The 21,271-nt window shown below is 39.6% G+C and overlaps 1 protein-coding gene across 1 annotated transcript; it reads right to left on the reverse strand.

The window, feature by feature from the left end:
* Positions 1 to 1,324: 1,324 nt before the first annotated feature.
* LOC117499632 (myosin heavy chain, fast skeletal muscle-like) lies at positions 1,325 to 12,409 on the reverse strand. The gene is made up of 41 exons (XM_034152154.1): positions 12,347 to 12,409; positions 12,171 to 12,211; positions 11,457 to 11,678; positions 11,238 to 11,381; positions 10,999 to 11,155; positions 10,879 to 10,906; positions 10,693 to 10,789; positions 10,490 to 10,582; positions 10,338 to 10,401; positions 10,160 to 10,258; positions 9,960 to 10,063; positions 9,702 to 9,840; positions 9,471 to 9,589; positions 9,061 to 9,210; positions 8,790 to 8,960; positions 8,391 to 8,691; positions 8,174 to 8,238; positions 7,977 to 8,064; positions 7,748 to 7,865; positions 7,541 to 7,664; positions 6,975 to 7,111; positions 6,642 to 6,897; positions 6,314 to 6,556; positions 6,055 to 6,231; positions 5,831 to 5,976; positions 5,648 to 5,738; positions 5,160 to 5,549; positions 4,909 to 5,035; positions 4,701 to 4,819; positions 4,417 to 4,613; positions 3,991 to 4,174; positions 3,715 to 3,880; positions 3,480 to 3,604; positions 3,074 to 3,382; positions 2,779 to 2,982; positions 2,546 to 2,671; positions 2,287 to 2,457; positions 2,094 to 2,198; positions 1,903 to 1,998; positions 1,619 to 1,750; positions 1,325 to 1,422 (listed from the first exon to the last, which is right to left on the reverse strand). Exons 3-41 carry the CDS (start codon positions 11,661 to 11,663, stop codon positions 1,402 to 1,404), a joined length of 5,790 nt encoding a protein of 1,929 aa, XP_034008045.1. The 5' UTR covers positions 11,664 to 11,678; positions 12,171 to 12,211; positions 12,347 to 12,409; the 3' UTR covers positions 1,325 to 1,401.
* Between the last annotated feature and the right edge of the window lie 8,862 nt (positions 12,410 to 21,271).

The following is a 21,271-nucleotide window of genomic DNA, read 5'->3' on the forward strand; positions in this document are numbered from 1 at the left end:
CTCTATTTCACTTCCTGTTTCAAAAGTGCTGATTAGGGGTATAAAGCTTTTAAAAAAAAAAAAAATTGCTAAAAAAAAAAAAGGAGCGGGCTGAGCTCATGCGGGAGATGCTACCAGCAGATACTACGGTGATGAAACGCCATATCATGGATTATCAAGGATTATTTCTGAAACAGTATGGAGCTCAAAGACTTTCTCTCTTGCCGGTTATACTGATATTTCCTAAATCTGTATTCAAATGTAGTTCTCCTCTGTCAGCAACGTATCAACAACTACACACACATTTCTATCAGTATTTCTCTGTGTTGTGGTTGACATGATGATGACTGTTAGGAGTTAAGGGGAGAGACTGAGCATCACCATGAAATGTGCAAATTGACATAAAATGAATAAAAGGGGAAAAAAATGCTCCATGTTTTTTAGGCTGTAAACTTTAACTGTTATGTAAGCCAACTAGACAGACAGTGTATCACTCTTCCTCCTGTACATTAGCAGATAAAAGGCATAAAATACTTGAATGAATGGTAAATAAAGGAGAACTGCACAGAGAACTGCGCGGAGAACTGTGCTGAGAACTGCGCGGAGAACTGCGCGGAGAACTGCGCACAAGCCGAGCTCATAAGCCGAGGCCCCCTGCGCGAGGCCCACTGCGCAATGTGAGTCGGCCTGTAGGGAGGGACGGCCCTGTGTGTGTGTGTGTGTGTGTGTGTGTGTGTGTGTGTGTGTGTGTGTGTGTGTGTGTGTGTGTGTGTGTGTGTGTGTGTGTGTGTGTGTGTGTGTGTGTGTGTGTGTGTGTATGGCTCCTACACAAAAATGACCAGACTGTGAGCATCAGTGAACCCCAATGAACTGATATATGTTTCTTTTGGGGGTACAGGTGGACTTTTTGACAAGTTTTTGTCTCTTCATGCCCTCAAGGAGGCATTTTGTTTAATTTGTTTTTCTTATTTTTATTTTATTTTTCAACATAGGAGAGGTTTTCCTACGTTTTTCATGAAAAATGATGTCCAAGGAGTGTAGGGTTTGTGAATTATGGCAGGTTTAATACATTTTTTTGGGCGAATTTCAAGCTCTCCTCCACTCTGTTTTGAGATCAAAGCACTCTAGCCTTAACGAGCTGTGCAATACACACTAATGTTAAAATCTGAAAAAAGCCTCTCTACCAAGCTGTAAACAGCATTCACACTAAGAAGAAGAAGAAGAAGAAGAAGAAGAAGAAGAAGAAGAATAAGAAGAAGAAGTAGAAGAAGATGATTAAAGTAAAGAAGAAAAATAGTGGAATGCTGTTCCACAGCATTCGCACTAATAAGAAAGACAATTCCACTGAAGATCAAAAACGTTTATTGTGGTATATTTCACATCATATTATATGATTAGAAACAGCCAATCAACTCAAGTGCTTTATTCAGCTGCTTCTTTTCCCTGTAAAAAAACAAACAAAATATAAATACATACAGTGTAAGCATAAACATCATACTCTGCATACATCTGAATGTTTTCTCTGTCGTTCATTTCATAAAGATTTGGGCTATATTTGTTCTGTCAAGACTTAAGTATTGCATTAAGAGATATTTAATTTATTTTTCATTCATAAAAGCTGAAATGTCTTTATAGTTACCTTGCCAGAGTCACGGCTCTTTGCTCTCAGTTTGTTGACCTGGGTCTCTGCAATGTCAGCACGCTCCTCAGCCTCCTCCAGCTCATTTTGAACCTTCCTGCACTTGGACAGATGAGTATTGGCTTGTTCCTCCTGGAATAAGAGATACATAGTTTAAGGTACAGAAACCTTCAAACACTTTAAAATATAATATAAGAATGTGATGGTAATCTTAACAATCAGCAAGATTTGCTGGTAACAATAAATCTGACATATCTACAAAACGATGTATATATTGTCCTTACCGCCTCCTCAGCCTGCCTCTTGTAGGCCTTCACCTTCAGCTGCAATTTGTCAACCAGATCCTGCAGCCTGGCAACATTTTTCTTGTCCTCCTCAGTCTGTGCCAATTTAGATTTGCATGTTTAAATATTTTAAAAGGTTAGCATATTAGATGAATTGGTACTGTACATTTTAACTATGAAAGTAACCATACCTGATAGGTGAGCTCCTTAACTCTCCTCTCATATTTGCGGACACCTTTAACAGCATCTACTCCACGTCTCTGTTCAGCCTCAACCTCTGCTTCCAGCTCATGCACCTTTTGAATAACATTAAAACATTAAGTATCCAGCATGTTTTCAAAGGTTTCTTTCAGCTATATAAATCTTAGTATGACTTTTGTTTACCCTAGACTCCAGTTTCTGGAGCTGTTTCTTGCCACCCTTCATGGCCAGGTTCTCAGCCTCATCCAGACGGTGCTGCAGGTCCTTAACACCAACCTCCAGGTTCTTCTTCATCCTCTCCAGATGAGCACTAGTATCTTGCTCCTTCTTCAGCTCCTCAGCCATCATAGCAGCCTACAGGAGACATCAAAACATGTTAATTAAAAATATCAACAACAAAAAATGGCCGTTAAAAGTAAGAACACATGACATTGAAACCTACATCAGTGATGGCCTTCTTGGCCTTCTCCTCTGCATTTCTTGCTTCCTGAACAATGTCATCCACTTCACCCTGGACCTGGACCAGGTCTGTCTCAAGCTTCTTCTTGCTGTTCACAAGGCTTGTGTTCTAAAAGGTAAAAATATTTAGCCTCTTAAGTCATCACATGCCTAATATTCATGTTAGTTGAAATTGTATTTGATTCTTGAATTATTTAAATGATTAGGTTTGTTCACCTGAGAGTGCAGAAGTCCAACACGCTCACTGGCATCAACCAGCTCTTGCTCAGCAGTTTTGCGACTTCTCTCTGTCTGTTCCAGAGCAGCTCTAAGTTCCTCAATTTCAGCCACCATAAGACCGTTTCTACGATCCACCATAAGAGCCTGCTCTTTGAAGTCCTCCTGGGCTCTGACAGCATCATCAAGGTGCAGTTGTGCATCCTAGTGAGAAAAAGATCAGACATATATACATGAATGCCAAAATGTAGCCCAATCTACCATAGTTGGAAAATAAACTGTTCCTTTTCTATACCTTCAGCTGTGCCTGCACAATCCTGAGCTGCTTCGTGGACTCAGCAGCCTGGCGGTTGGCATGGCTGAGCTGAATCTCCATCTCATTCAGATCTCCCTCCATCTTCTTCTTGATTCTCAGGGCATCGTTTCTGCTCCTGACCTCAGAATCCAGAGTGCCCTGCATGGAGTCAGTCACTCTCTGGCTGTTCCTCTTGATCTGTTCCATCTCTTCATCTTTCTCTGCCAGCTTCCTGTCCACCTCACCCTTAATCTGGTTGAGCTCCAGCTGGACACGCAGGATCTTAGACTCTTCATGTTCCAGAGTTCCCTAATGAAATCAAACAATTAAACACTCATCTTTGCCTTCAAACACTGACATATTTGTCAATGATTTTTAATGTTATGAACTCCCAGGAAAGAAATACCTCAGCCTCTTCAAGAGCTGTCTGGATCTCAGTCTTCTCTGTCTCCGCCTGCTTCTTGGACTTCTCCAGCTCATGGATGCTCTTGCCAGTCTCACCAATCTGTTCAGTCAGATCTGAGATCTCCTCTGCAGAAACATACATGGGTTTTATCATATTGTTGAGCCTTAAATGGTAAAATATCAACAAAGAAAATGTCCAACTCATGTTGAACTCTGTGACATTATGTAGAACTCACGTTGCAGATTCTTATTTTCACGCTTCATGGTCTCCAGATGATCAAGAGCCTCCTCATAAGAGTTCTTCATCTTGAACAGTTCAGTGCTGAGAGAACGAGCCTCCTTCTGTGCTCCCTCAAGCTCTGCCTGACCCTCCTCGTACTTCTGCTTCCACTCTGCCAACACCTGAATAATACAATTCATACAGTTTATTTGGTTATGTTATAGTATCAGGGCAAAATAAATATTCATGTCATTGTTTGTGTGTTTTGACCAAACACAGTAAATTGTGTTACCTTGTCAAAGTTCCTCTGCTTTTTGTCCAGGTTGGCAGCAAGGCCATTGGCCCTCTCCACATCAATCATGAGGTCCTCCACCTCACTCTGGAGCCTCTGTTTGGTTTTCTCAAGAGAAGCACACTTGGAATTCACTGCCTCAATCTGTTCCTCAGCCTCCTGAAGGCGCTGGGCAAGCTTTTTCCTGTTTGAAAATTGAGGTATTTGTGGCTCAGTTAAACTCATAAAGTTACAAGTTATTTTCTAGTTATATTTGCATATATGAAACAACTAATTACCGTATTCATTCATCTAAATGATTGGCCTCAAAGTAAGAAGCTATACACATTTTAAAATACTAATGTTATTACCAGCAATTCAGGAATCAGTAGAGTGTTTGCTAAAATGCTACACTTCTGGCCATTTAACAGTTTGAATGTCACTCACTTGGATTCCTCAAGCTCCTCAGTGCGCTGGATAGCATCAGTTTCATACTTCGATCTCCACTGAGCCACCTCACTGTTGGCCTTGGACATTCCACGCTGCAGCTCAGCCTTGGCCTCCTGCTCCTCTTCAAACTGCTCCCTCAGCAGATCACAGTCATGGCGGGCTGATTGCAGGCCATGGGCAAGAGCATTCTTGGCCTGTTGTAAGAAATATTATTAACCTTTACACAATTTCTAAATCACAAACAAATCATACAAATATATACTATCTTAATGGTTTCTTACCTTAACCTCCTCCTCAATCTGTCTCTTCAATTCATCAATCTGCTGTGTGGAGGCCTGCTTGCCTCTGGTCAACTGAGAGACAAGAGCTTCCTTCTCTTCAACTTGACGGCTGAACTCACCTTGTGTGAAAAATATTATAATACGTTAGTTTGTGTTACGTTTCTCAATCATATACTCCACAGATGGTTCACCAAAAACATGTAGATACCATTTTCTGTCAGGAGACGTGCTTTCTGTGAACTTGTGTCATTGATTTGGCGGACGTTTTCATCATTCTTGGTCTTCAGTTCGCTAAATTGGTCCTCAAGAGTACGGCACATCTTTTCAAGATTTCCCTAATGAGGAAAAAATAAACAAGATCAGTGATCAGATTTTATTCACAAAATAATTTACATGATGTACTATATTCATATTGGTAACATATAATATAATGAAAAAAAGCATGTAATGCTAGTGTACCTTTGCCTTAGCAACATTCTCCATGTTGCTAGAGAGGTCATCAATCTCCATCTTGTATTCACTCTTTTCCTTCTCAAGCTTCTGCTTGACACGCTGGAGGTTGTCAATCTGCTCTCCCAGCTCAGCAACACTGTCAGCCTGCTTCTTGCGAAGGGCAGCAGCAGTTGCTTCATGCTGCAGAGTGGACTCCTCAAGATCACGACGGAGCTTCTGGAACTCAGCCTCACGCTTCTTGTTCATCTCAATCTGAGCAGCGGTGGCACCTCCAGCCTCCTCCAGCCTCTCACTGATCTCCTCAAGTTCCCTGGAGAGGTCAGCTCTCTGCTTCTCAACCTTGGCACGAGCTGCACGCTCAGCCTCAATCTCCTCTTCCAGTTCCTCAATACGAGCCTGTTGAATGTAGATGTTTTCTCTTTTAGCAATCATTCACTTTATTACACATAATAGCAAATGTATGCAGTATTGTTAAGTGTAACACAATATCTCACCTGGAGCTCCTTGATCTTCTTCTGGAGCTGAGCACCCAGAGACTGCTCATCTTCAATCTTGCTAAGGAGCTGACTGCATTCAAAGTCCTTCCTGTGAAGATTTTTTATAAAGTGCATTGAGTTCATGCAATTGAACACTTCTTTAAAAAAATGTATGTTGTGCAAACAGAAAAACTAAGTTACTTTTTGATTTTCTCATCAGACTGCTGCTTGTCATTCTCAAGATCCATGATGGATTCCTGGGCCAGTTTGAGATCACCCTCAAACTTTCTCTTGGTTCTCTCCAGGTCCATACGCAGCTTCTTCTCTTGCTCCAGAGAACCCTCAAGCTAAACAAAGGTATACATTTTTAATTATCATGTTCAAGAATAATCTTGCTGTGCCAAATCAAGTGACTGTAAACTTACATCATCCACTTGCTGCTCAAGCTTGGTCTTGGCCTTGGTCAGAGTGTTGACTTTGTCTTCCTCTGCCTGCAGGTCATCAAGAGTCTGCTGATGAGACTCCTGAAGGGCTTTCTTTTCCTTGGTCAGCTTAGCAACGCTCTCATCCTGAGAGGCCATCTCCTCGGTCAGGTTCTTCACCTAAGTGTGCAAGAAAGATTTTGTTAATACAAATAAATAATTATAATCTCACTACCTAATGGACAGATCATTGATTACAAACCTTGTTCTCAGTGGCATGTTTCTCCTTTTCCACTTTGGCCAAGGTAAGCTCCAGGTCATCAATATCCTTCTTGAGCTCAGAGCATTCATCCTCCAGCTTTCTCTTCTTGGCAGTGAGCTCAGCATTCATTTCCTCTTCATCCTCCAGTCTCTCAGTTGTCTCTTTGAGTTTGGCCTCCATCTGAATCTTACTCTTGATGAGTCCCTCACATCTCTCCTCAGCATCAGACAGATTGTCTCCTTCCTAGACCATTTTCATACAAATACATGTTAGCTCTTATTTATTCACAAACATGAAAAAGCGTATTTGTCTGTTGACGTTTACTTACAGATGCTACTTGCAGAGCCAGATCAGTCTTCTCCCGCAGAAGGGAAACCATCTTCTCCTCCAGTTCCTTCTTCTTGGCCAGGGCAGTAGCCAGGTCAGTTGTCATTTTTTCATAGTTCTCCTTCATATTTGCCAGCTCCTTCTCAGTTTCAGCACTCTGCAGCAGAGGCTTAATCTTGTAGTAGACCTTCATCCATGGCCAGTGTTTGACATTCATGAAGGAGCGCACGTTGTACTGGATGGTGTATACGGCTTCCCTGCACAGAAAAAATTGGTTTTAGACAATATATTTCTTTTTTACACCATTGATCAGAATTAGCAGTTTTCAACGTGCCTCCTTGCTGTCATCTTCACAAACTCCGTTCTCATGAGATAACCACGACACAAAGCCTGAGTAGTTCTGACCAGAGAGGCCAGTTTTTCGTCTCTCATCTCCTCAAGGGTACCCAGCAGGCCAGCCTTGAAGAACACCTGAACAAACAGAAACAAAAAATTATTTCAGAATCAGAATACCTTTTTTCGAGGAGGGGAAATATAAATGTCTTTCAGCAAATAAATGATGAATTCAAGTAATGAACACTTGGAACACTGTATAACAAGCAAGCAAACAAACACAATGAAATATGTGACTCCTATTTACATGATGGTTTTTGGTCGGATGGAATGGTTTTAAGGCCAAGTCTTAATCACTTGTTTCATCATAATCAAGGAAGTATTGTTTTTTATTATTTGCCAGGATGGAAAAAGAAAGGCTACCAGAGTTGACCTCCTGAGGTAGTTTCATTAATTACATGTATAATACATACTACCGTAGTCACAGTAACATACAACAAATACACTGTACAACGTCTTTGGTAAATATTCATTAGCTCAGTTATGAAGTAAATGTAAAGTACTTACCTTGGTGTGTCCAAATTTATATTCATCATGAGGAACATCAATTGACCCAAGCAGCTTCTCTGAAGCCTTCTTGTTGTCCATGAACTGACCCTCAGGGATGACAGAGGCATTCAGCACCTTGTATCTATATGAAAGAGTTTATTGTCAGGAAGAGCATTACATTGTAATAATGAGAGGTTAAAATTCTATGTATTTTTTGCATTATACCTCTGCTTGAAATCAGCATAGAGGATCCTGCTGGGGAAACCTTTTCTGCAGATTCTAATACCCTCCAGGACACCATTACACCTGAGCTGGTGGATAACCAGGTGGTTCTCCATAAGACCTGTACAAAACAATATTATATATTTAATTATTTGAATAAATAGTAGGTATTTTAGTTGATGCAGCACAGCATTAAAAACCAAACCAGTCATCAATACTGTTGTATATTTACCTGGAGTCTTTATCTCATTGGGAATCAGACAGCGCACAAAGTGAGGATGGGTGGCCCTCAAGTTAGTCATCAGCTTGCCCAAGTTCTCCTGTAATCCATAATGGTGTCTCATGTCATGAAATGCCACAATTGGGAGTTTTATTTTAAACAGAGATCTATTAGATATATATATATATGTTTGCTTTGAGAAAGTTTACCCTGAACTGTGAGGACACAGTCTGCATAGAACCACCCTTCTTCTTGCCTCCCTTCTTAGTAGTATCTGTTGATGTTTTGTTAGAATGTCACAAAATTAGCATAAACAAGTAATAGTTGATTAGTTAAAATAAAATAATATTACAAATATACATTTGATTAGTAAAAAGTATATATTATCTCTGGTTTTAAATGTGTTTACTGTAGTTACTATCTTACCCTCAACTACTGGAGGATACAGTGAAACCAGCAGTTTCACTGAGGATTTCATGTACAGCTGAATGACAGAGTCGTTCAGGGGATCCTTGTTCTTGTCCAGCCAGCCAGAGATGTTGTAGTCCACGGTACCAGCATAGTGCACCAGGGAGAAGTGGGCCTCAGCCTTGCCCTTTGCGGGCTTTGGCTTCTCAAATGCTTTGTTTTTGCCAAGATGCTGGTCATACAGCTTGTTCTTGAAGGATGTGTCTGAGGCCTTGGGGAACATGCACTCCTCTTCAAGGATGGAGAAGATGCCCATGGGCTTGAAAAGGTTGAAAGAGGTATATCATTTAGTGATATATTATAACAAATAAAAAAACAGTTACATATGATGTATGATATAATAAATGAAGTGGTTACCCTTTCAATCAGCTCAATGCAGGCAGCCAAGTCCATACCAAAGTCAATGAACTCCCAGATAATACCCTCCTTCTTGTACTCCTCTTGCTCCAGGACGAACATGGTGTGGTTGAAGAACTGTTGCAGTTTCTCATTTGTGAAGTTGATGCACAGCTGCTCCAATGTGTTGAACTGCAAAAGGACATATCATCTTCATAATCTCTTACAAGGCAATAAGAACTATTATTTATTGAAAAGTATCAACTGCTAAATTGTTCAAACTCTGGCTTACATCAAAGATTTCAAAGCCAGCAATATCCAGCACACCAATGTAGTACTGTCTAGGTTGTTTGGTGTCCAACATATTGTTGATACGGATGACCATCCACAAGAACATCCTCTCATAGATAGACTTGGCCAGGGCAGGCACTGAGTTCATGACCTTAAAGAAAAAAAGTGTGATTTCATTTTTGACATATACAACTGCTATATTATATTATTTTCAAGATACATGCCACTAAAATTCCCAAACTAAACTAACATTGAATCAAAGACGCCCTTGAATTTAGAATTAAATTAGAACTCATTGACAGAAGTGCAAAAAATGCCAACTGACATCGCATATCTTTTTCCTAATGAAATCTGTACTACATTTTTTGTTTATAAACAGTAGAATGTTCGATATTGATCATCATTGTTTACCTGAGGTACAGTCTGTCCCTTGGTGACATACTCATTTCCGACCTTCACTCTAGGATAGCACAGACCCTTCAGCATGTCAGCGGAGTTCAGACCCAGCAAATAAGCAACCTTGTCAGCATCTGAAAATAATTCAGAAATGTCCATCATAATTTGTGAAGAACACAATGTTATCAAGAAATGTATCAATGTTGTTGCCAAGCTCTAAGCTTTGAGCTAAGATTAAATACTCACCGTCTGTGCCATCAGGCTCAGCCTGCTCCTCACGCTGCTTTTGCCTGAACTTCATGTTACCATGGTGAAGCACAGCACCGGTCATCTTGTAAATGCTCATCTTCTCTTCATTAGTGAAGCCCAGGATATCAATAGCATTCTGATGTCAAAAGACACAAAAAACATAATTGTTCAAGCAAAAGTTCTTAAAAGAGTTGTAATGATGTTGCATTTGTTTCACAAAGTCTATTTAAATATGTTGAATCGAAAATTACTCACATCCGTGGCTTCCAGCTCCACTTTGTCATCAATGCTGGCCACAACGATCTTACCCATGCTACACATGGGGAAGTCGTAGGGGTTGGTTGTGATGAGTGCCAGTTCTAGAATCCAAAAAAGATAAACATGTCAGTAGATATTTTTTATAAATGTAAAACTCTAATAAGGTTGAAACAATTGCAATATCTAATTCTCCTTACCAAGGAGCTCTGGTATGTGGCCGGTCATCATCTGGTAGAAGATATGGTAGCCTCTCTCTTCCTCAAGCTGGAATGTCACTCTAGACTTCTCCAGCAGATCTACAAGTGTTGATCATGTCAGTGCCAGGCTAAATCTTACTTACAGTAGTTTGTATACACTATAAGGATTGTTACTTACAAGTCTCAATATCAGCACTAGCCAGTTTGCCAGCTGTGTTGAAATGGATTCTGATGAATTTACCCTGTTTGGAATAACATAATCATTAATGTCCCTCCACATGTGCAATGTAACAATGCTTCTCTCGTGTGTAGAAACTGTTCCATACTTACAAAACGAGAAGAGTTGTCATTCCTCACAGTTTTGGCGTTACCATAAGACTCGAGCAATGGATTGGCTGCAATAATCTGATCCTCAAGTGACCCCTAAAATCCAGGTTAAGAATAGCTGTCAGGAAACGACTTCATTTGTTCATCCCTGAAAAGACTTCTAAAGATAAAGAATCCTGAATCGTCATCATCATAGAGTAACATACCTTTGATGCGTCTCTCTTGGGTCCAGAAACTGAGATTGTTGCAAAGTACTGGATGACACGCTTGGTGTTCACAGTCTTTCCAGCACCAGATTCTCCACTAGGTAGAGACAGAGATTATTAAGAACTTGACCAATATGTTTATTGATTAAAACTAAATTGGCACAATTGTAAATGTTACAAACTTACGTGATCAAGACAGACTGGTTTTCCCTATCTGTAAAAGTAAAAAATACATAAACCAATCAAGTACATGTTAAACACTGAAACCCTATACTGATGCGTTTTAAATGAGTGGTAATGACTTACCAGTAGCCATGAACTGATAAGCGTTGTCAGAGACAGAGAAGATGTGGGGTGGAGCCTCCATACGCTTCTTGCCTCTGTAGGCACTTACACATTCAGAATCGTATACTGGGAGCCACTTGTAGGGGTTCACAGTGGCACAGAACAACCCAGAGTAGGTCTAAAATATATCATAGAGAATTTAAATGTAACTTCATGTTTCCAGCAAACATTTTTCAGTCTCATTAGGCAATTAGTCTTACGTAGATCATCCATGCTGCATAACGCTCTTTGAGGTTATACAGCACAGAGGCTTCATTGAGATGGGTCATCATGGCCATGTCCTCAATCTTGTCATACTTGGGAGGGTTCAATGGGAAGACCTCCTCTTCTTTCACCTCCCTCTCCTAGAACAGGAAATGTGTTACAATGACAAATGATCAAATTGAATTCCTTGTACACACTGATTTAATGATACGAACCTCCTCAGTTCCCAGTATTTTGACAGTGACTTTGGCACCATCTTTCTTGAGGATTGTTGCCTTCACGTACAGCTCCTTGACATCAGACACAAAGCAAGCACTCTTGGCATCAAATGGTGCGTTTTGAGCCTCAATTCTTTCCCTCTCTGGCTTACGAAGGTAAATGGCAGCCTTGCCATACAAGGCCATCTCCGCGTCGGTACTCATGGTGGCAGTTTATTTCTGTGAAGTACACACAAGTAAGATAAATCTTATTAATCTTACTTATTTTAATGTTTTCAATCAATTTGATTCAACAGCCCAGAATGTCCGTCATCAAAGAAAAATAAACATATCCCCATTAAATTGAATTCTCCTTGAAATTGAAATGGAAGGATTCAAATTCTCGTTAAATCGTCACACAAATGTGCACAGCACCACACTCAGTGAAATGTAGTCTTTGAATTTAACCCATCCTAGTATTAGAAGCAGTGGGCAGCTACTATACAGGGCCCAGGAAGCAGTGTGGGGGTCAGCTGCTTTGCTCTCAGGTAGGAAGTAAACTGAAATTTGGATTGGTAACAGTCCACACTTCAATTATTTTCCTGTGTACCGCTACCAGAACACATTCCAGTATGGAGTTAAAAGTAATTAGCTCATTAAAACGTTTTTCTAACTTAGATTGACGGAATAAAATATATTTACAAATGTAATGTAGTTGAAATATGTTCATACCTGTTCCACTCTTATTGAAAAGTCAGAAATATTCCACAATCCTGTTGAGAAGATATCATATTGGTCTTAAATCAACAAAATTGTTCATGATATTCTTTACAATGAATTTATATTTTAAACAAATTGAGCAAATACAGAATGCATTGAAATGCTATACAGCAGAAAGATAAGCCTACCACAAGCTGAAGTCTCCAAAGGTCTTCCACCACACCGTCCTCTGTCCTGTTGGGGCCCCCTTATATACTATTTGGCGTATTGCTTACGCAGCGAGGTTAAATCTGGGCCTGTTGCCAAATATGGTGTGGACAACAGGCATCGATTGGAACATGTGTTCACAGTACATCTTGTATTTTGGCCCGGTTCCAACAAAATACTTGGGGTGCATCTGAGATTACACGGGGTGCAGCAGTGTTAGACATGAATATTCTAGACATTGTCTATTTTTATAGCACGAGCTGCAAAATGGCCGCCTTACCCCACTGTACAGGCGAGGACTTGTTTAGATATACCTGAGCAGGCTCTGTCTCCTGGCTCCTGCGGTGAAAGAGAAACCCCCCAAAAGCATAATAGGGCCTCTTTAAAGTTAATATTTTAGCAGTAGTTTTCATACTGCATTAGAGAGTTTTAGAAGTGTAGCCCATGGAAGGCAGAGTACACATGCATGGATTTATCTGTACAGTATGTTATCCTTAACCTTTATCTAATTGTGAATCTGATCCTCACTTAGGAGAAGTCACTACGTCTCTGTTAGGGATAATGATGAATTCACACACATACCCTTCCTCTTATTTTACCTGGAATATATCCAATACACACATACACTCTCGTCTTTTTTCTCGAGCACAAAATCCCTAACACATACACAGACTCACACAAGCACACTTTAAAAAGATACACACATCTACTGTACAGCTGACACTGTGAGCCTGTGATAATGAGCTACACCTTCCCTCTGTTATGTTCAGTTATATCTCGTCACCAATCCCACACATTGTGTTAGTGTGTGTGTGTGTGTGTATGCTTGTATGTTCTTCCCTTATACCTTCAAACTGCATACATTCACCTGTTTTTGTGGTGAATGAAGGAACATTTCTGCCTTTAAAGTAAATCTGATCTGAGGAAAATAAGACCATGACAGACTTATTACAACCTATAGAATTTGACGTCAAACAAATGTTGTCTACAATACTAGGGCACTAATATATAGGAAGTGATTATTGAAACATTATTAAATAATTTCCTCTGACTCTGATTTGTGTTGTTGCTGTGCAGAAGTCTCCAGCCTCCCACACAGCATGATACATCTCCTTCATTCTTGTTTGGCAGAAAAAAACGTTTCAATCTTTCTCTGAAAAGTTCAACCTTACAGAGCTTTTGAAAGCACTCTGCTCTGTAGAAACACACCTTTGTCTACCTTGTAGCCGCTTTGTGTACATGTTAATAAGAGTGGTGGTTGTTTTTGAAAGATAACTATGTTTGAGGAGAGCTTCACTGTGCTGAGCAATAAAGAGGGCAGAGGTTATTAAAAGCTGATTTTACATGAAAGAAAAATAAATAATATGGAAGAATATAGCAGATTTTAAACCACGATGCATGTCTGATGTTGGGCTGTCAATTATGCTTTCATAGACATTTGTGTGAACTTGTTGCATATAGCATTAATATTAAAGCCACTATGTGTATATTATTATTATTTGAAATTTCAAATTAAATACTTTTGCAGCATAATGTTTGCCCTCTTCATAATGCCCTAAGCATCTTTTCAAAACCAATTGAACATCAGAGTGGGACCTTGAATAGCAGAATACGTATTATAAAGATGAATTTATCATTTGAATGTGGAACAAATTAGTTGATTTTTATGTTGCAAGGAATTATAATTATATTTGCAGGGAAGAGAGTAAATAAAAGAATAATAATGCAAAAGAAGAAAATTAAATACATGTGACAATAAAGAGAGAGAGAGGAATAGATGTGGGACCATTAATGCTTTCACAAAATATTAATTTTGATTAATAATAATCAGCAGTAATTTGGATTCATTAACTAAGGCTTAAGGAAAATAATAATTTGAAACATTTGGTGAATTCAGATGAATTCAGAAAATGACATCCCTTTACCGTAATGCAGCCTTTAAAGAAGGAAAATACAACCCAATGATCACATCTAAAATCTAATACGATATAGTCTCATTGATTATTGATATAATAATGGAATATTGATCATGCAATACGACACTAACCGACTGACTGTTTTTTTTTTCCAGAGCCATCAGAAACTATAGTGTTGATGATCACATGGTCCTACTCTGATAATCGTTTGTGAAATGTAAATATCACACCCACTTCACACAATGATAAGCCAGACATGCATAGAGACGGCAGGGTTTTATCTGCTCTCTAAATGGTGTTATTTTGAGTCCCTCAGGCTGTCGGATTGACTTAAAGACCGTCAGTCTCGGCTGCCCGGCCTGAGGATTGTTGGACTTTCTGTCTGTTTGCCTCCTTGGCTGGAAACCGGCGTGCAGACTCGTTTATATTCTAGCGGCCAATTTATTTTTCTTGCCTGTCTGCCTACCTACCATCTGTCCCTCAGTGCTTTCCATTGAGGGTAGAAGAAGAAGACATACAAGCGTAAGATGACATTCTGGACAAACACTGTAACAAGGCCTTTTTTCTGTACCAGTCAGTATTAACCATCTTACTTCATTTTCACCTGTTACATAAAGGTAATGATTCTTTAGCTTTACAACACAGTGAAATAATGGAAAAGGGTTACACCGCACTGGAGACGAATACGTTTTTCAAAACCTTTTTCATTGCAACACAGCCAAATGTACACCCTAACTCAACTGGCACCACTTAAAGTACCAGATCACATTTGGTCTGATCCGGGACTTGAACTGACAACCTTTTGGTTCCTAAACAAAGTCCCTACAGACTCGACTGGATGCTGTGAATGGCAGAAAAATGTACTATAAATGGTACCTTTTGACAACTTTAAAATGATGTTTTAGGTAGAAAACATATGTTTTTCGCAGTGGAATATCTTAATTTCTAACAACGTATGAATACCTTTTTATCGTGAGCTAAATCAACATTGTATGTTGAGAAATGATATCACAGGCTGTACTATATACACAATGTAAATGAGCAGAAACATAATAAAGAGGGGCAAAACGAAGAGACAGAAAGAATGGCAGATGTTTGACATAAGGGTCACGATGTCTTGAACACATTTACTGTATTATTATAACTCCATTTGCTCCTGATCACATCGTGTCAGCTGGACATCTCTCTGTCTCTTTGCGTAGTGACAGCTGGATCATGAGGAGTAATTGCTGCCCTCTTAATAAATTCATTATAAATCATCTCAGCAGTCTCATCTGATATCATCCATCTTGTAATGTAATGACATTTAGGACGTTGTCATCAAGCAGCTCTGCCCAGCCAATTACCCGCCCGTGTCTTCATCGAGTGGGAAGATTAAAAAGCATAATCAAGGGTGTAATGTTGGAATCGTGGTAAGATACACAGAGAGATTAATAACAACATTCATTAATAGGTGGAAGGTCAGTCATGGTGAAACAATTCTTGAAAATCCAAGGGATGTGTAATAGCTCTACTGAAATCCATCTTGCAGTTGAATCTGTAGTGATCACAGATGGTTTGTTTCTGTGTGAATGAGAGAGAAAGTAAAAGAAAACCCTCCCTTTTTATTAATGAGTCTTCCCATGTGCACTGAAGCTGCTCAACACTGCAGTGAGTCAACACACGACACTGTGACAGAAATGCCACAACATGTTAGCTGAATTGCTCTGCGGCAAATCATGTGAAAGTCACGTACAGACACACACAAACACACACACACGCACACACACACACACACACACACACACACACACACACACACACACACACACACACACACACACACACACACACACACACACACACACACACACACACACACACACAGAGAGAAACACATGGACCAGTGGCAGTGGATGGAGCTTATCAATGATTCCCTAACACACTTACAAGCAGACAACCAGACACAGCAAACACACACATACTGACTGCATGTTAACACACACATGCTGTCCCCTGAAGCCCATCACATTAGTATTGATTACTGTTATGTTATACTGGTAGGACACATGCTTGACATGTATCCCTGTACTGAAGCACGTGTGTCAATCATGCACGTAACCTTCAATTTCTGCAGATTATTACATTAGGTCGGAAAGAGCCGTAGGTCGCCCTTTCATTAGTCATAGGCCTTTAAATGTACAAACTGTATCATTGGCCCAATGAAACATTATATTGTGTGCTAACGGCTGATTACTAACATCCAATCATATTCACGCAGGCTTGCTGAGAGTCTGTTATGGCCACAGGAAGTTACAAATACTCAGCTTTGTTTTTGTATATTATAATGATGTTAAATTGGCTGTTAACTGTTACTAACTCTCCCTGTCATCACTCTCATAATAAGAAAAATACGGTTTCACACATTCTGTTTTTATCTGTTATGAGATGCCGGTTGGCCTATTATAGTGTATTTCAATGTATCCTTTATATTATTTAGTCTATGTACTGTATATTCTACATGATGATAGGTGTAGTTACTGTTTTATTTATTATTTACAAAATATTTTTTCAATGTGGGATCAATGATGAGCCTTCGCAGCAGCTGGCCCTAGGCTCTGGAACACTCTGCCCCTCCATGTGAGGTCGGCCCAGACCCTAGGGGTTTTTAAATCTAAACTAAAAACACACTTCTTCTCTCTGGCTTTCTAGTTAGAGCGGAGCACGACTCCTGACTTTTCCGTGTGTTTTATTTTTATTTTGTTTTTAAGATATATCTGTTGTAATTTATTGTCGTTTATTGTGATTTGTAGTAATGTGTTTTTATTACATGTACAGCACTTTGGCTCGACCAAAAATCGCTTTTAAATGTGCTATATAAATAAAACCTGATTTGATTTGATTTGATTTGAATGAGGTTTATCTAATGTAATTTAATCAAGTCTAAATAAGCAAAGGTGTAGATGACAAAATAAATGATGGCTGGATTACATTTAGCCGCATCAGTTTCAGGGTCCTGGTATTGTTTATTCTGGCTCTCTGTCAAACTGCCATGGTTTACTGGGACTTCTGAATAAAATGCACCATTGCTAATATTATTAGTCACACCGGTGCAAGGTCTATTTCCTCTTCGTCCTGTTGTGCCAATGTTCCCCACCTTCACTCATCACATGATTTCCATACAGACCTGCTCACCTGTGCCCAATCTTCTTAAATTCTCCCCTGCATAAATACCTGCCACTGCTCCAACAATTCCCCTCCAGACTTTTTATTGTGCATCCCGCCTTCTCTGCCTGCCTGACCTGTTTTTGTTTACCTGATCTCATCTGAACAAACCCAGCCTTGAATCATCCGCACGATAAACTTTGCTTTCACTTTACCTATACCTCGGTTCTGAGTCCATTAAGTTTGAGTATATTACCTGCAACACTGAACTTTAATGGCAGCCTTTGTGACCCTAAGGTTCTCACTATGACTGATTCCCTCATGCCAACGCCCTGCAGCAGCAGACTGCACCAATCCAACCCCTCCCATGAGTGTTGAAGCTTTATTTTGATTGTATTAACCCAAACCTAACCTCAAGTATGTTAGTGAAGAGGACCTATTATGTATTTGGGGGGTATTCCCTTGCCTGAAGTGTGTTATATATGTTTGTGTGCATGTAAATGGTCTGCAAAAGCTAAAATCCCAAAGTGTCCTCCAGAGTTTCTCTCCCACACACTCCCCCCGCCTGAAACGCCACCATTGGGCTCATTAGTTTAATGGGCGGGACATCTCTGAGCCGGCTAAATAAACAATCAGAGCAGACTGGGCTCTGGTTTCAGACAGAGGGTGAAAAGAGAAACGATTGGTTCCTGTTTACTGTCCTGTAAGGAGAAATCGAAAAAAATCCTCTTATATGTTAAAGATACTGTAGGTGCATAAAGTTAAAGGGGACCTATTATGCTATATTTGAAAAATATATTGTAGGGCCATACGTTAAGTTTTTTGCTTAAAATACCAAACAGATCACCCATTGTATTATATATAACAACTTTACTCTAAGTGCGTCCTGCAGACATCCTGCTGAATACACAGACACACAGCTGCGAGAGGGGATTCAGCTAGACGACTGTATACGGAGAAGATAGGTTGGGACGTGTCACGTGTGCCACCAATGACGTCATCGGAGCCAAAATCCTGGATCTGCTCGTTTGAACCCCCGTTTTTTTTCTTTTTTTGAGATCTGGGTATGGAGGAAAAGAAAGAGGGTTGTATTCTCTGAAACTTTGTGAGTCTCCTGACACACCGGGGACACATATTTATGTATAAAAGACATCAAAAAGTGCATTTTGCATGATAGGTCCTCTTTAAATAAAGAAACCATAATTTTTCTAAAGTAGTTATTTGTTGAATAAGTTGTAGCAGTGGCATTATAAATGTATCCTCTGGTAGGATCTTTATCCACAGTTAAGTTAATATATTTTAAAAACGCTTGGTGTCTCTACAGCTCACATAGATGCATGCAAACACCCAGTAGAGATGTATATGCACCACAGAGAGGACACTTTACAGTTGATCCTCTCTAACTGTTTCCTCTGGGACATTAATGGAGAGGAAACAGGGGACGCAGCAGTGAAGTGTGAGGGAGGAAAGACAACGGGGAGAGAAAGAGATCCAGCTTGAATTTGATCTTTACCGGCTACAAATCCAATGGGGAAAAAGACAGACAGAAAGAGAGAGATGAAAATATGAGGTGAGAAGAGAAAGTGTCTGCAAACAGGAGGAAACCTGAGAGACAGAGGAGCCTGCTGGGATTCAGAGTTCAGCCATGGAGAACATTACCTCCAATAAACACAAGCAAAACAGCTGGGCTCATCACCGCACACACTGTGTATGTGTGTGTGTTAAAAGTATGTTTTGCCTCAACTTCCTCTTTATTTATGCATAGTGATTCAGATATGACTGTGTGTGAACCTGTTTGTTTACCTGTGTGTGTCCCCTACCTTCTTGCTATGATCCTATACATCTGTGTGCATTGAAGTGTGTCTCTGAGCCTTATGTCCAGTTGTTGATGCCTCCTTAGTATTACCGTATATAAACCGTACTTTACTTAGAATAATTAGTGTTTGGTATGTTTTCCACCTACTACTTCTCCCATTCACAAATCCTAAATCAAATCAAAAAATCTAAAATTCTATTAATATGTAACAAATATATTCAATTTCAGAGTAGAAGAAACGGCCTTCAAGGGTCAAACTCTGCACATACATCATTCAGCAGTGCACAGTGAAGCTCCAACATTCAACTGTATGTGTGTGTGTGTATGTGTGTGTGTGTGTGTGTGCGTGCGTGCGTGCGTGCGCGTGTGTGTGTACTGTACATTGCCAGGTTGTGAGTGCACGTTTGCATTTGCCTTGTTTGATAGTAAGATGGATTCTTTGTCCAAGTTTAAAATGTTTGATAAGTTTCATCTGAAATCCAAAGTACACTTTGTTACTTAAAACTACTCCTAGTTTTTGTGGAGAGGAAAATAAATGTGAAGCATGTTTTATAGGTAATGTCAGCTTGGTTTCATGGAATATTTGACCAATCTAACTTCCAGCATTATAATATCCCTGCAGTCTGGGTCACACTGATTTGGATTTGGATTTATATTTCGCTGGCGTTTTCTATCTTTCATGAATAGTCACAAAATATTATCAGGACAGTCTAACCTCTACACCCACTGATTTTCAATTTTGGTTAAAAAGTATGCATCCGTCATCTCTCATTTATTTTAAATTGCTATCTTTGTTAGCTAAAATCAGTTTTTATATTGAGTTGCAAAGTCTAAGTCTGAGTTGTGTAAAAGTCTCGAACATTGATTTTGCTTCGTCTGGCCGAATAAAGCCTGGAGTGATTATAAATTGCTCCTGATTGTGTGTGGAATTTTCAAACAGTGTTAAATTGAATCAATACTTGAAAAGATAATCATGTTTGTAAGTGATTTCTGTGCTTTCGTTCCACCATCTGCTGGCAGCAAAAACTCTTAAAACTTTAGTTTATTTTTCATCTGCAGTCCTTCAAAGACAATCTCAAATGTATTCTTGTTAATCACTTCTATTATCTCCAAAACGTTCTTATATCTTAGAATCCAGCAACTTGTATCAAAGAAAAAACTGTCAAAGGGAAAATGATTGTCTGTCTGCAAAAACCTGCATGAATGTGACATGTTTACAGTCTCATCTGGCAGTGGCATCATACAGATAGATAGACTTGATTACAGACACATCTTGAAATGACACCTTTCACCTTCCTGAGATATATATTCTAGTACGTACAATCCCCTCCACCCTCCATCTCTGCTGATTTGAGAGTCTGACAAGCCCACCACCACCTTTTAGATGTTTCTAACTGACCCATTTCCCCTGCAGCTCTGTCTCTGGTCTCCCTGTCATCTCCCCCTCGCTGTTATTTCTGACGAATATGAGCTCTTGTCACAGACAGCTTGGCTCAGAGGTCATAGAGACAAGTGGTCAGTAAATACAGGCGAATACACACTGCTCACTCTAACACGGGGCAACATGTACGCAGCAACAGAACAATCACACAAAACATGTTTATGTGAAAATACAAACCGTTTTCTCTCTGTTATTTTACTCTTCGGGCAAATTGCCTGTCTGGTGGCTGATGTGTAGTTCATACAGCAAAAACACAGATAAGGTAGCACTTGAGCTTAAATGGAGTATAAAATACTGTGTTTTAGAAATATGTAGCCTACACAGTAAAGTAAATAATGCTCTTTTGGACCTATATTGTTATTTGTGGTTTTTAGGTTTTTGCAGGACAGTCACCATACACCACACAATGTATAATATACTGTACTTATACATAAAAACATGTGAATAAATATGTTTTTAGTTGAGTTAGCTTCCCTGGAATTGGAGTTTTGCATTTGAATTGACATATAATATAGAATTTGAGATATAAAAGGTAATAATTGCAACACACATTTCCATGTTAATGTGAACAAATGCAGTTTGCAACATT

The sequence above is a fragment of the Trematomus bernacchii genome, unplaced genomic scaffold, assembly GCF_902827165.1.
Source record: "Trematomus bernacchii unplaced genomic scaffold, fTreBer1.1, whole genome shotgun sequence".
Taxonomy (NCBI): Eukaryota; Metazoa; Chordata; class Actinopteri; order Perciformes; family Nototheniidae; genus Trematomus; species Trematomus bernacchii.